A 15605-nucleotide genomic window follows, 5' to 3' on the forward strand; every position below is an offset into this window, starting at 1 on the left:
GGTATTCATATGGGCATCGAACTATAGAAAATTCCTTGAATTTCATTTTTGCTTTACAAATGAAACCATGCAAGGATGCTGCAGACACCTTGAAATTCAGCAAATGTTTTAAGCATATATGAACAGTTGTCACTGAGACTGTGTCAAATACATGCTTTCATATGAACTGCCCTGTAATCCATAAAACTTGCTGAATTGAACACTTGATCGCAGAGTCTTAATTTTGCATTCAGATTTTTGCAATTCAGTTGTCTTCATACCTACATGGTAATTATAGAGCAAATCAAAGCAAAAATGCTTGCCTAAAAGAAAAGTGAAAATTAAAAGGAGAAAACAGATCCCGTTTGTGTCTCATCTTGTTTTTGTTTCTTAAGCTTTCACAGCAGCTACTACGCCTAGGGCTTTTTTTTTTTTTTTTTTTTCCAACTGAGTATACTTTTCTTTGCTTTAAGGCTACCGACCGAGTCCTCGCGATCGTGCTTCCAGAGGCCGCGGAGGAATTGGACCGTCTTGGACAAGTGCTAATAGTAGTAGCAGTGGTGGCTCAAGAGGAAAGTTTGTTAGTGGAGGCAGTGGAAGAGGTCGTCATGTACGTTCCTTCACACGATAAAATGAGACCTAATGGAACAGCCCAACCATGGGGACTTCTGTGAAGATGACAAAGAAAGCAGCGGCACTGAAGGACCAATTCAGAGTTACTGGTATCTGGAGGACACCAAGAGAATATTTTTGTCTGAAGAAAAGTTTTTGTTTGATACAAGACTTGAGATTTCAATAAAATTCAAGACTTTTTGTGTACAATTGTAAATTTTTTGTTCCTTTTGAACGAATGTTTTAATTTTTTTGTGGACTTCAGTAGATAATACTCAGTAAAGAACCTCTTTGAGTTAAGACTTGAAGGACTTCTAAAATATTCATTGTGCCAAAAGAAAGGTACAGGTGTTTTGTGTGTGACTTGTTACTGCAGGAAAACTAAGAAAAAATACATATGTAAGGCAATTGTAGTTTTTTCTCTCAGGTTTAGAGCCACTAGCCTGTTGGGGTTTTTTTTTGGTTGGGTTTTCTTTTTTTTTTTTAGCCAGTCTGAGTTATTAATGAATGAGGTCCATCTGACAGCAGTTGGAGTAGCAAGTGATAGAAGATTGAAATTAATTAATCTGTGAAAGAATAAAAATGTAAACGTAATTTATGTAGCTTTTGTTGTACATCTTTGGTAATGTGATTAGACCCCTAAATGAGAACCCACACTGGTTAAAATTAGTAGAAAATCTGTTACTGACTTCAGGGAGAATAAGATAACATTCTAGCATTTACTTTACAAGTCCAGCTCATCCATTAGGAGCACAAGACTTTACTTCATTGGAACACAGAGTATGCTGCGAAGTTAAAAGGCAAGATACCTCTACCCTTAGAGAGCCTGGGGTTAATTAGTTGCCTGCCTCTCTGCTGACTTACATGGTTGAGGAGAAGGCAGAGAGACACGTGTATAAACTCAGCAACCACATAGTGAAGCAGTAATGATAAACCTTCCCTTTGAACAGATGGTTTGGATTTTTGTTTCTGCAGTAGACTGAGAGACAGTGCAAAAAAGAAAAACTTTGAGAAGTAGGAATTCATAAAGACTACCACTAGATTAAATTCTAAATTTATTTTCATATTGAGGTCAGTGATTGAAGTAAGCTTTTTACATGTTTGCATTCCTTTGGACTCCATGGGGTGTCATAGAATTAACTGATCCTCAGTAGCCTTTCATTGCATTTTTTGGATGGGGTGAGGAGTGGTAGCTTTTTCTAAAGGCCATATACAATTTTTATAAATGAGCTCCACTGTCAGACTTGGCTGAGCTCGATTTTCACTTCTGATTTGCTCTCTTGACATTACAAAAGTGCTACAAAGAGGTCTTCATCTACTTAAATAAGGCCCACTTGTAATGTTCTTGTTTTACCTGATGTTAACTTTGGACAGCTCATCTGCCTAGACTCATAAACGTTAACACCCTATTTTAAGTGTTTCTGAAGTATAATAATACTTTAAATTGAATTTTTTTTAGCTTTATACTGCCTGGCTAAATTAAGTCGGTTTTTATTAGAACCACAGAAGGCCCCTATTATGTGTATTTTCTCCATGTGGCGACTCTGGGACAGCGTCCCACTCTTTGTGTGGTGGTTTGTTTGCGCAAAATCAATTGACATAACCTATGGAAGTGGTAAACTTCTGTTGATTGGCTGGGTGCAGGTAAAGGGAATAGCGTGAGTTCACAAAGGTATGCGTTTTAACGTTGTTTAAAATAACATGAACAAAGATTTGGATTGGGAGCCAAACCATGTTCTGAATGGTAAAAGAAGATGGAAGATGTAATTTTACTAATAATGCAGTTGTAATGACTAAAATATGTGGAAGTCTCACAGGCATTACAGGTATTAATGCTATTTTTTTAAGGAGCACTGCATAAATATTTTTAAAGCTGATTAGCTCCTTTAGACCATGTGTTTAAGGTTGTTTTATTTTTTTAGAAACTTTACTGTGTTGGAAACTAGCAGGGATATGAATCATTTGTTTTCTGTCAGGGAATTTGAAATGAAAAGTGTCAAGCATGGAATAGATATGTAAATATTCAGTACTGGTTCTTGAAAGTTTAAAATATATGGCATGTCCCACTAGTCATTTTCAAGCTAGGAGGAAATAAAGGGTTGGTTAAATTGTTTGATGTGTGGAAGCTCTGTAAATTTAGTTAAACTTGAAAAAGAAGTCTACATCTATCATGTTTTAGTTTTTTTAAAAAATGAATTCTGTGACCCTTCAATGCAAACTGGTTCTTTTCTTGGATAAATGCAACTTGAAATAATGGTGTTTAAAACTTGGAGTTACTTGGTTTGCTCTTTTAAACTGCATTCCTACCATCACTAAATAACACTTTAAGCATTAAATTTTGCTTTTTATACTGTTTGCCACAAAGAAATTTTCAAGTTTCATTTCCTGACTGGAGCACTAGAACCCGGGAAGCAACTAATGCCGCTGTCAGAATACTGTTTAGTGAATCTCACACTTACCTGATGAGCAAAACGCTTGGGAGGAGCGAGTAAGGCAGAACAGATCCTCAAGACAATACTGTTCTCCCTCCTAAAGCCTGCGGCTGAGTACATGGGCTGTCCATGCGCACCTGCGTGGGGTGAGGAAAGGCGACTGTCCTAACAGTGGCTGTGCCGCTGACTGAGGCGCACAAGACACTCCTTGGTCTAGCGAACCCCTTAGTTAAGGGACAGACGAATGCGTACGTTGTGTATGGGGTAAGGGTGTTGTGTGCATTTCTCTTCTTTTTAAACTTCGAAGCTCTTCAGCAGCTCTGCAGTCTTTGTTACTCCATGCTGGCAGAAGGCCAGGTGCAGATGGGTGGGCGGAGAGCAGATGAACAGGCTATCTGCGAGCTATCGTGCTGCTCGCTGTAGCTGTGACGTGCACGCTCTCAGCCTTTTTTCCCCTGCTGAGGAACTCCTTCCATGGGGTAGGAGAATGTGCTTGAGACAGTCAAGGCAGAGCACTGCGTGCAGCAAATTCAAGCTCTGGAGTGCCCTGTGTCGAGGTTGTTCATGTTAAAGCAAACGCACCCCTAGATTACAACTTCTGAACAGCTCTCTTGTTCTTACACATTCCTATCCTGCATGGGCCCATGTAGTGGCTATGAAAAACCTGCACTGGGGATGCGATCCCTCCAGTTGATGGACAGTGAACTAATTTTTGCCTTATTGCCAGTTTATTATCCTGCATCAGTGCAGGACTGAAGCATCACACTCCTGTAGTCTAGGAGTTTTCAGCTTTCGCTAGCTCTTTGCCTTCAGGTCGGCTGCTCATCCCATTCAGAAACCCCCATCTGTGAGGCCAGAGAAAAATCCTTGAGAAGAGATACTGTTTGATGGAACACCTGCCTTGTTTAGTGCTATATACTCCCTCTATTTGCCAAAACGTAGCCTTACCTTCTCCAGTGCACAGACTGTTGTTGTTGATTCATGACTTCCTCTGCTGTGCTGCCAACATACCTAAATCTTGCTCTTTCATCTGCTAAAGAGGGTACTCAAACTTCGGCAACAGAAGGAAGTGAACCCAGCTGCATTAATTATGGTATAGATCCTTTATTAGTTCAGCTTTTATACAAAGTGTACTTCAAAGTGATACAAATAGTGTTTCTTTTACAGGCTAGAGATAAAAGATCTGTTAAGCACTGCTTCATCCTTCTTGAGTATATAAAGGTAGAAAATGTAAAGAGATTGGCAGTGAACCATAATGCTGGAAGACAGTTCAATGTTTGTTAACAGAAAGTTGCATAGAATTGTAGGCCTTTATAAAAAGGCATCTGACTATGTGGTAAAATCTCCCTGACCTACCAAACTTCATCCGGCAAGCAGTACGGGAGAAAGGCAAGGCTAGTACTGCTCCTTTCAAATACTATCCAGCGCTTCCCAGTAAAATGGCTGTAGAAAAGCACCATGCCAGAAACATCCAAGAGGACAGCACAGGGAAAATTTAATTTGCAAGGCTACCCATTTCTATAACTCGTAGGAACTGTTTGCCACCCAGGACCTAGTAATACATTAAACTTCTTAAGAACACCTAAGAACATTTGAGGTAAAACCACTTTTGGCCAGTCAAAATACTTCACTATATTAGGTATTTTGCTCGACTATGCAATTCCATTCCCTTCCGTGCTGACAAGAAAGGCTCGTATATGTGTGCTACTAAATTAATTTATTTCATATGAGACTGTTAATCTAGTACTAGAATTGATACTCACTAAAAACTGCCACTTTGATTAGATACTCCAGCAAAATTCCTCCTTGCCACTCCCGCACCCGACTCAGATGCACGGTTCTCAGTTCCATGCCTGTCACTGAATCTCATCTAAACCTATGGGATGTTCTCCGCAAAATTACTGTTCCCATTCCAAATAAAGTAAAGTAATGTGAGCAGCAATGGTCCATGCTGGCCATGACCACCAACAATTTTTTGCTTTGGGAAGAGTGCAGGAGAACTCTGCAGGGTTTAAAGGGAATGCAGCTTTAATGCTGAAGGAAACAGAGGAAACAATATTTTGTCTTGAATTTGACCTCTCAAGTGGAGAAGTCCCTTGAGGGAACTAGTTTACATGTACTGGTAACTGGCCTCTTGGGTGTCCAGAATAAGTATGTAAACATTGATTTTCTTTCAAAGACAAACTTACCACTTGCTTTTAAACGTTAATTTCTTTAAATACACCCTTCCTGTTACTTACTTTCACTCAATCCAATGTAGGATAAGGATTTGCTCAACTCCTTGTAATACCCTTTAGTCTCACGTACTTTACTTAACAGCTTGCTCTCTCTGGGTTTTGTTGGTGAATCTCCCAGGTTTGGTACTATTACATTTTGTACCCACTTACTTGTGGCTAAAGACTTAATCTCCTTTTAATTCTAATGCTGTGTTAATTGCAGCAGTTTACACCGGTAAACTAAGCTGGTGGCACAGGCTGGTGCAGCTGCATCATTGCTCTTGGGCTGCAGGAAGACAGTCGGACCACACTTACTCTTTCTCTCCACTCTCCTGGCTCCACAGTCTTTGCTCGCCCTTTTCTAGCTGAAAAGTTCTATTACAAGCAACTAAAAATATGATAGTTACTTGCACGGTTACCGGTCCACCTAAGTAACAGTTCAACTTGCTCTTAGCACAGTTCCACCTGTGAGGAACTGGAACTAATTAAAGTGTGATTTAGTATGAGAATACTGATACCAGTAATTCAGTGCTGGAGGCCTCCCCTAATGCACTTCTAGCAGTGTCATATAATCCTAAGATAGAGTCATGACTAGGGAAGTAGCATTTCCAAGTGAACATCTTCTCTTACACCAAGTCTACTACACTATTTGGACCCTTAGTTTTTATAAAAAGGATTAACAGGCTATTTGAAAGAAAAAAAAATTTTTTGCTTCTGCCAGCTGCTATTAAAGGCTGTGTAATACATGAGACTGGAAAAGCTAACACTAGCTAAAATACTAACATGCTGGGCTATTTAATTTCAGCATAGTTAATTATAAGACAGGTAAAACGATCATCGTATTAGCAGAGGAAAATCTTAAGTGCAGAACAGTTATCAACACTGAGGAATGGGATTAAGAGAGTAACTGGAGGGATCTGATGCTATTAGCTAGTATGTGCCCATCTGAAATACCTCTGCAAGCGCTGCTCTGCTGCTAAACCCAAGCTGCCAGGTCATTCCAGCAGCAGGTGGGCCCAAAGTGTTGCCACATTTTAACATGGGAAGTTCAGAGTCTCCAGAGCTGGCAACTAGGAACTACACAGATCGCGTAGCAGAAAGTCCATCCTTACTACCCACGACATGTTTTTGTCACGCAGTTTCATGTCTCTCACTTAGGGGCCTGACAGCAGACCAAACACTAAGTAAATATTAAATTTTTATTTATTTCCTGTACTAGAAGGAATTTAGTCATAAATAAGTGGGTGAAATTCCTAAAATAAACAAATGCAGAGACCCCATTATGGTGAAAGCACAGAGCTAATAACTCGTTTTTCTCTGTGGTCAGAGGAGAAAAGCTTGGGTGATCATTACTACCCTCCAACTTTGGAAAGATCAACCAGCTCATCTGAGTTCTATAGGATTTGGAAATAATTTTCTTCTTTCACATTAAGCAAAGTAGATAAAGTTACATCACAGAACCACAAGGTTACAGTACACAGAAAAGCACTGATTGATTCTAATAGCACGAAACCTGGTGTTGCTAAGAAGCTTCAAAGTTAGTGTGAATGCTGAAATAGTCATACAGACCACAGACACTAACAGTTTGCTTATTTAGAACATGAGGTAATAAAAGCATTCTTACTTTCAACCTACAGCTTTAATACACACACTGATATATTTGAATTGACCACCGAATGCTTACTGTGAACGAAGGCCTTCCCAAATTATAGCTACTGTTTCAGATCGTTAAATATGGCTGCTTAAGAGATGTGCTATGTCATGAGTTGGTGAGACTGCTGTAGTGACCTAAATACTGCCAGTGATTGTTAATTTAACCTAGAAGATAAGGACTGAAAACAAGTAAATATTTGGACTTATGAATGTTTTCTTTCAGAAAAAACCCAACTTTTACAGAACAGTTATATCTGTCCGTTTTTAAATGCACAAGAACTGAATATGTGCACATCTGCATCAGTGGTACTAAAGAAACAGCATGTTAGAAGGGATTTATTAATGACTGAAATTAAGACAGCTCTGACTGCAAGTCTTCATAATGTAGTGTATACGCTAAAGAAGGTTGCTGCCTCTCTCTTTGGTCAGGCCGTTTGCCATAAAAGCACTGCTCTGAGTGACAGCAAGACATGCACAGTAATGTATTTGCTTTCTAAACTATAAAATTAGCTTATTCAGATTGTTGCACCTCTGCACATTTTCCTGAAAGTTCAAAACTGATTTAACACGTTCAGTAAGCAGGAAGCCAGGTTCTCCCCTAGTTACTCCACTGAAGAGCTGCAACAGACAGAATATGGCTTAATTGTAGCACTGAAAACAACATGAACAGGCTGAGTGAGAAGTTTAGAGAAAACCCTTTGAACTGTACAGATTTCTCATGCAGTCCTTACAGATAAATGCCCCCTTGATGCTGTATTTGTGGGACTGTTAAAAAACGCTAGCTCTTACACAGCTGTAAACTTGAGTACTAATAAAGATGTCCGAAGTCCAAATGACTGTGCAAATATTCGTCCGTTGTGGATATTAATGTTCAAATAGCCTTAAACCTGCTGAAAGAAAATTAAGGATACTCAAGGTGTTTATATATGCTTTAAAGATATTGCGTACTGAATGGGCTGGTCTTAAGCTTAAAGGACCCTGTAGAAATAGTCGATACTTTCACATAGAAAAGCTTCAAATTTTTAAATAAAATGCAGATCCCCTCCCTCAAACTCCCAAGTTAATTCATGCATCTATTTAAAAGGTTTTAGATGACTCTATTACCTTGGGCTTTGGTATTAGTCTCTTAAGTGTTATCAGTCTGTGAAATTAGAGAAGCTCTAAAGTAAGTCTCAACCTCACCTGAAGCCATTACATAGCTGTAGAATGACAATTTAAAATGCTTTCTTTCCACCTTTGAAATAGACCTTCTACAGACTATAAAAAACCAAAATCTATTAACTTCTATTACTGACTTACTAACTCTATTACTGGCTTTTCCCAAAATTAAGTACATCCCAAATGTCATTACTGATGATTACATTTTCCTTCTGTTTCAAGGATAAGCACAAACCACACTTAAATGGACTATAATGGACCAGGAAGGAAACAACCTTTAAATATCTTTGACCTTAAAAGGCTCTAGGCTTTCAGGCTTGAAAGACTCCTGTACATGATGCACTGAAGAGATAATAAACCAAGTCTCCTTCCCCCTTTTTATAAAAACATTAGATAAAAATGTATTTGCCAATTATTGGTTTTCAATGCCCAATGTTCCCTAAAAGAAAATTCCCCCATTTGTTTTTATGCCCCAAGAGGAAATTAGGAAGTAATCTAGATTTAAAAAGAAAGCAAGTAAATCATACATGATATACAGTTTACCAATCATTCATAGAAAGTAGGAAAGTTTGCCAGATGGTCACAGAAATGAGAAAAAAACGCTTTTTGAGCTTACTTCTCTTTAGATAACTGTAACTTCCCTAGGTTTTCTTTTTACACTCTCTAGTCGTGCTAGAGGGCGGAAATTTGTTGACTTCCTACTTTCTTCTGTAGTAGTTAATCGACAGTCCTTCTGCAGCCCCCTCAGCAGCTCCATTAATTCCCGTTTTTCCAGCTCTGCCTGCTCCAGCTCTTGACGGTGCTGTCTCTCTGCAGCCATCAGAGAGCGTACATCTGACATCATTCGTGACATCTGACTCTGCAAGAAACAAACTCTTTTCTAATGATGGTGGTATGAAGTTGAATTGGCCATGCATGTAGGGTGATGGATTATAAAGAATAAGCAACACTGAAATAATTTTTTGATAGCAGAACAAATGTAACCAATTTGAGACATAATCCAGCATTTACCTACTGAGATGGTCTTGTTTCAAAGATTCCAATAGAGTTTTCCTAAAAGTGCAAAAAGTTTCTTATAAAGTCTAATAAGAAACAGTAGATTTATCCAGTTACTGCTTAAATTTTGTATTTCAAGACCCCAAACAGAATAAGGTTTTGGTTATGTTCAGATACATTCTTCAAGGATTCAACATCAAATCAAGTAAAAATAAAAATGTAAACAATAAAGCACATCCATTGCTTTGGGCTTTAAAAATCATTGTTCTGTGATGTTGCCTGTTCTGCTTCCCATACTTAATGGAATTCTCATCTGTATCAGGCTATATAAATAAGAGACTTATTAAAATAAGGGACTTACTGATAAAATAAGAGACTATTACTGTGAAAAGCAAAAAGCTAGACTGTTAGGGGAGAAGAAAAAACAAAGAAAATAAAATGATCATAATTACCTTTAGTTCTTCAATTTCATTTTGCAGAATACTCTCTTTTTGGACCATATGCCTTCTCTGTGAATCTAACCTTGACTCCATCTCATGTTTTGCCTCCTCCACTCTGCATATCATTTCTGACCTAAAAAGTTTATTTCACCTTGTTAGGTCTCATAGGCATGGACAAAAATTATTTGAAAATTCCAGAAAGACTTCTTGCAGCCAAACAGCCCAATCAGATTCCCATCATGCTCTACAGGACACCTCTCTAAAGGCATGATAATACTATTTATTAATTTAAATAGAACTGGCATAAAAAAGTGCATTGTGCCTGGGGCACTGAAGTGACCACAGACAGCCTATATAGGGGACAACTGTATCATATTCTTAAAATAATTCTGTGAACTCAAGATCAGTGATTTACTGCCTTTTACTTATAGTATGTGCTTACTTAGTATTACTAAGCACAGGCAGTCAAGATAAAAAGTGTGAATACTACAGTATTGCTAAACATGTCACCTTGTCACTGTTATGGCGGACACTAAATGATAGTATGCAGTAAATTATTATAACCTAATCACTCACACAGATTCACAGCTAAAACCTAGCTGTTACTACATTCCCCTTTTCAGTTCAGAAACTAGGTAGCAGAATCCCTTGTGTCTCAGTGCGTTTAAAATAGATTTAAGCCTGACTTCACAGAAAGGTTCAACACCACAAGACTCAAACAGCGAGCTGAAAGATAGAAATGAGAAGGAGCATGGAAAAAAACAGCCCAACTGGAACATCATGGAAAGGGAAAGCTATGGAAATGTATATAAGAGTAAAAAGAGGATGCCGGTACAAAGAATCATATTCATCAACTGTTGTTAATCTGGCAGGATTTTAATAAAAATTGAAAATTAGATCATCAGTGTTTTAATCTACCAGTCTGTACCTGACAAAATAATTAGAGATTTTTATCTTTGGGATTTTTAAAAATACCCAAACAACTAAACATAATTATTAAATAATGTGACTTTGGGTCTATGTCAGGCCAATGGATAAATGAAATTGCCCACTTCATTCTCTTGTTAGATATTTTGCCATTTTATAGTCAGCTTGCAGCTCAACTGCAAGCATTGGTATTTTAGGATTTATGATAACTTGGACAAAAAAAAAAAATCAAAAAAATCAAACCAGCAAGAATTTAAAGTCTGTCCTGACACATAATAATACTCTGGCCCATTAGGATCAAGTAATTAACAGACTATTTAACACATACCGGAATGCAGTCCTAATATTTGAAGTGCTTTTATGCAGTGATTTTAGGCCCAGACTAATACAAAGGTCAAAGAAACAGAAGATTTGTACCGAAGTAGTTCTAGCTCGGTTCTTAGCTCTGCTACACAATTATGCTGTGTGTCTTCTGCAGTGAGAATGGTGTACCCACAACCATTGGGGCATTCACGGCTCCGATATTCACACACTGCCAGGTGACCATCTAAGTTGCGTCGTTCAATCTGAACTGTGCAACCTGAACAGGGAACAGTAAAGTAAGCCTGTCATTTACAACTAAAAAAAGCATTTTAACTAATGCCAAATAAAACCACTCAAGCAAACAAGCTGCAGTATCTTGAGCAAGGCAACTATCAATATGTTAAAGCAATGAAAAAAAGTGATTTCTTTAGAGTACGAAATGTGATAGTTAACACATACTAGTAATAAAACACTCTTAAAAAGCTGTATTAATATATTTATCCATTAACTGAAAATAAATATTAAAAAGTAGATATTTTCTGTGAAGTCTTCTGCCACTGGTCTGGCATTAAAGCAACTTCAGTAATGACAACACTAATGCCAAGCTAAAACTCTAGTGTCTTGCCTGCACTTCCACCACAGACTGCAATGACTGAAATTGAAGAGGAATGCACATGTGAAAAAAAACTTGCCCATTATATATGAAATTTAGAAAAAAGGTCCAAGGACATGTAGCAAAACTGGGTGAGATGGAATGTAACCTTATTTTCCTGAACATTGGTTGGGCCTGTGTATAACATACTAGGCCACATAAACAAGAATATTTACGAACATTTAATATCTGATGCGAAAATAGAAACTTTCCCACAGAAATTCTGTGATAAAAACTTTACAAGTCTGTAGTGTAAAATGTGCAGGACCAAAAATGAACACTATATAAATTATTGATACATTTAACATGCTAAACTTTGAAGCGTGTAGTCTTTATTTCTAATCTTTGGGTCACTGATGTAATATATATACTATAGTTCCTTCCATTTCATTTGAAGATAAAATAGATGCAGGAAAACTGAAACAACGGAGCAATGAAACTTGCCAGCAAACCATACAGAAAATTACAAACGACAGCCCTCTAGAAGTGCTTTACTAATAAATATAATGATTTGTAATGGGAGGTACTCAAAATATGCTCTGATGTATTCTTGAGGAAGAGTTCAAGAGACGCAAGAGCCCTCACAGCCTGTGCACCAGACATCAGAGATAAGGTGTGCTAAATCTATAAATGCTACTGTTTCTGTAGAAAGTAAACCAGGTGAATCTGAAGCATCTGCAGGAGTCATTTACTGCTGAGAAAAATTGTAACTTCTAGTGGAACAAACCTAGCACCGTTATCGTCTTATAATTAATTACTATGGCAGACTTGACTATGCCCTTAGCATCACTAGTTAGAAACTAACTTTGTCTAAGAACATAGGACATTTTGAATAAAATTGAGAAATTTTAACAGGCTGTTTCTTTTTAGCAGTATCTTTCTTCCTCAGGAAGTGTAGGTTTGTTTTAAACAGAGACTTTAACATGAACACACCAATTCTAACCAGAATTTAACTTAAAATAAGTCTCATTTTCAAGATACTTTTTTGTTAAAACCATGAGACTATGAGCGGCTGCACATGCACCAGGGAACCGTCTGTTTTATGAAGAAATTGCGAGCCATAAACGTTCTGGAGGTGATATTACATTGATTCAAATATCAAAATGATCAGTCAAAACTGAAAGACAAACTCATAACTTGATAGAAAACAAAAGAAACATGCTACTGTATTTTCATAAATTTGAAGTCCACTATTCTCTGTCATTTTGGTTAGTTCTTGGATAAGAAATTGTTGCTAATGTTCATGATTGCTGTAAATAGGTAACAAATTTTGTTCAAAAAGACTGCTGTAAAGAGTAGATCATGCTAAAGTTTTGAATTTCTGTTTGGAAATAACAGCCATTATTGCTGTTCTGTTGACAGAAAGATGATACACACACGTTTTCTGAATAGAAAGAATTCAACTTCTTTGAATGTTACTCACCGGCATTGGAGCAAGGTATCTGACTGTATTCACACTCCCTTTCATGCCTGTCTATAGACTCCAGAGAACAAACCATTTCACAGCCATGCTCTCTGTTTTTGCAATGTAGCTGAAGACGGTTTAAATCATTTTTCATATATCTATGTGCAAAAAAAATTAATTTGTTCTTAAATCTGGGAACATTACTGAAAAATTTGTATTTTCAACTTTTGGGAAAAGAAAGTAAGATTCTAATCTCCATTAGGAAAAATTTTGAGTAATGAGTTTAATTTTTTTTTTTTAAATTCAAGTGACCGTATTGGAAAAGAACAGGCTTAAAAGAAACAATGTTTCTGGAAAATTCAGTCTCCAAAATTAAATGTGCAAATGAAATCTTTACTTTTTTGAGTAAGTTTTTAACTGTGACCTTTCACTAAATCAGCAGATACGACCAATGACAAACACTATGACTACTTCTCCATTATTTAAGTTTTTTGTTTCTAAACATGCCAAACCAAACTGACTACAGTAAGTACGGACAAAAAAATCCATAAATTAAACTCTAGGGTTCTGTCTACACTATACTTCAACTTTCCAGACAGTAAAATCTCATTACTGACAAAAATACTGGGAGTACTAATGGAGTTAATTTAACATCTGTGGCTGAAGGCTTTAAAGACAACTGTTAATCTGAGCAAGATTAGACAATGCAGGGGTTAAACAGCAAGCAACATCTACTGATGAAACTCTGTGCTGGGAATGGAATGGAACAGAATAGAGTGGAATATAGTTGGAAAGGACCTACAATGATCATCTAGTCCAACTGCCTGACCAATTACAGAAGACACTTGTGAAAACAGCCTGCTTTACATGACAAGGTGGCTCAAGATAGATATTCTTATGGCTAAAGATCTTTTTAAAAAAGGATTTGAAGGCAAGAAGTTTGGTTTATATCTATAGGAGTTACTCATTACAAACCCCACTACAGTATCTAGGTCAGCCTGAAAAGAAAAAAAAAAGATATACAGTGTTTAGGGACTGTTGTCAGGAGTTGCTTTGCCTGCTTTCCCTAAAAAAATATGGGAAAGTTTTGGTGCTGTAGAAGACATTCAGAATAATATCCAGACAGAAATCTAGAATCAGCATTCAAGATACAAAAAGGTGGAGAACAAACTAAGTGTTCTTTACATTTTGAAATCTTAATACCTTGAAAGTTAGTTATAATAAACAGAAAATGCTAATGCTTTCGTGCAAGCAATCGGTTTCTGCTATAGGCATATTGGATAAACACAATTTGAAAGTAAATGACAAGAGATGAAGCTATGCAAGCAAAGTTGAGAAATCCTAAATTCAACGTACAGCAAGATTATTGTATACCTGTAGAGAGGTCGTAGTAAAGACACATCAATCATTTGTCTGTCTTCAGGGCAGTTACTGTGATGAACAAGCCATCCATGTATACAAGCAGTACAGAAAGCGTGTTCACAAGGAGCCTGTAATGGATCTTCTAACACATCACGGCAAATGGAGCATAATAGCCCTTCATTAACATAGCCAACGAAACGGTCAATATCATAACCCATGCTCTCCACACACTTTCAACCTATTAAAATAACACAGAGAAATAAAGCAGTCTTTGTCCTGAATCTTGATGGCTAGATCGACAAAAAGGCCTAGAAGCAATTCTGGAAATACGGAGAACTTAACGTGAATAAAGAACTTCACAGGTGAGAACGCAAAGGCTTATGTACTTTGGAGACTTTAAGATTTAGTACAATTTGAGGACTGTATTGCTGGATGTCAGAATCCCAATTTTGTATCAAGATTCTCTGAAATCTGAAAGAAAAGGCAGATGAGCTGCTCTTGTTCTGAACTCTGTTATTGCACATAGTTCTAGAAGCCACTGTGAAACATATAGTTTCTATTTATTTGAATTCTACCTAAAGCAGAAACATCACAGAAGTTCAAATGCAAACGTTTGCTTTCTGTTTTAATGCCTTTTATATAATGCCTAACAAACTTATAAAACAGGGTCCTTACAGCAATAGCTGTGGTACTTTCAGCCAGCAGATTTTGTATTTATGAACTGCATATCACTTAATGTGTTGCTTTCATATTGGGAAAAAAAAAAAAAAGGGGCTAAGATTCTCTACTCATTGTAGACTTCTATTCCAGAGGGAACAGCATTAAATCTCCACATGCCTAGAGAATTACTTTATATTCAGGAAGATAAAGAAGCCAAAGCTGCAGCTAACCCTGAAATCATGAGGAGCTACTGTCTTCTCCTACAATGGTCTATTTTTTAAAACTGGGTAGCCTTTAATTGGATTTGGAAGCTTTGTGAAGAACTAACAGGCAATCTCCCTTCATCAAAATCCTACCACAAAAAGCCTGGTAGAATCTGGTAAGACTCCACAGAACTCAGTATGTTGTAGGCTTCACATTTGTCCTTAACATACTAAATTACTTTTGTAACTCCACTGAGAGTCATGAAAGAGGTTTTCATTAGTTATGAGGTTTTCTAAATAAAACAGAAAAGGAAGATATCCTACCTTTTTAGATTTTACTACCTATATACGTAGTTTGTCCAAATACTTCAGAAAGTTTTCTGATCAGTAAGACATGTACACCTTCCTTCCTTCAGTTTATCTTCATTGCTTTATTATGCCTATGAGAAAAATTAGAAAGAAAAAGGCTCAGTAGTATTTCCTAAGTTACTGAGTCCGATGTCTAATCAGCCAGATGCTGAATAGATGCTGTCCTAACAGCTCATTAAAAAAAGCTTTCCAAAGCAAGCCACTGTAAAGCCTACAATTCAACACAATTCAACAGATT

At 37.2% G+C, this 15605-nt stretch overlaps 2 protein-coding genes across 2 annotated transcripts in view; one reads left to right on the top strand and one right to left on the bottom strand.

The window, feature by feature from the left end:
* Positions 1-610, top strand: part of KIAA1429 (KIAA1429 ortholog) — a gene marked incomplete at its 5' end in the record, with an annotated part of 21717 nt that extends 21107 nt beyond the window's left edge. The window contains 2 exons of the mRNA XM_010294314.1: position 1; positions 453-610. The exon at position 1 is cut by the window's left edge and continues 170 nt beyond it. Coding sequence (XP_010292616.1) covers position 1; positions 453-610 — 159 coding nt within the window. The remainder of the gene's footprint in view (positions 2-452) is intronic.
* Positions 611-8672: 8062 nt separating this feature from the next.
* On the bottom strand, positions 8673-15354 carry LOC104626396 (RING finger protein 151-like). The gene is made up of 6 exons (XM_010294313.1): positions 15323-15354; positions 14148-14373; positions 12792-12931; positions 10831-10993; positions 9499-9619; positions 8673-8909 (listed from the first exon to the last, which is right to left on the bottom strand). Exons 2-6 carry the CDS (start codon positions 14351-14353, stop codon positions 8673-8675), a joined length of 867 nt encoding a protein of 288 aa, XP_010292615.1. The 5' UTR covers positions 14354-14373; positions 15323-15354.
* Positions 15355-15605: the final 251 nt, after the last annotated feature.

The sequence above is a fragment of the Phaethon lepturus genome, unplaced genomic scaffold, assembly GCF_000687285.1.
Source record: "Phaethon lepturus isolate BGI_N335 unplaced genomic scaffold, ASM68728v1 scaffold3069, whole genome shotgun sequence".
Taxonomy (NCBI): domain Eukaryota; kingdom Metazoa; phylum Chordata; class Aves; order Phaethontiformes; family Phaethontidae; genus Phaethon; species Phaethon lepturus.

Bases quoted from the DNA above. Each gene is read 5' to 3' on its own strand.
- LOC104626396 (XM_010294313.1), bottom strand. From the start codon at position 14,353: ATGGGTTATGATATTGACCGTTTCGTTGGCTATGTTAATGAAGGGCTA. The intron at 12,932-14,147 runs GTATACAATAAT...TTTTGCACATAG, and splicing joins TTACTACGACCTCTCTACAG to ATATATGAAAAATGATTTAA. The intron at 8,910-9,498 runs GTAATTATGATC...TGTTTCTTGCAG, and splicing joins ATGAAATTGAAGAACTAAAG to AGTCAGATGTCACGAATGAT.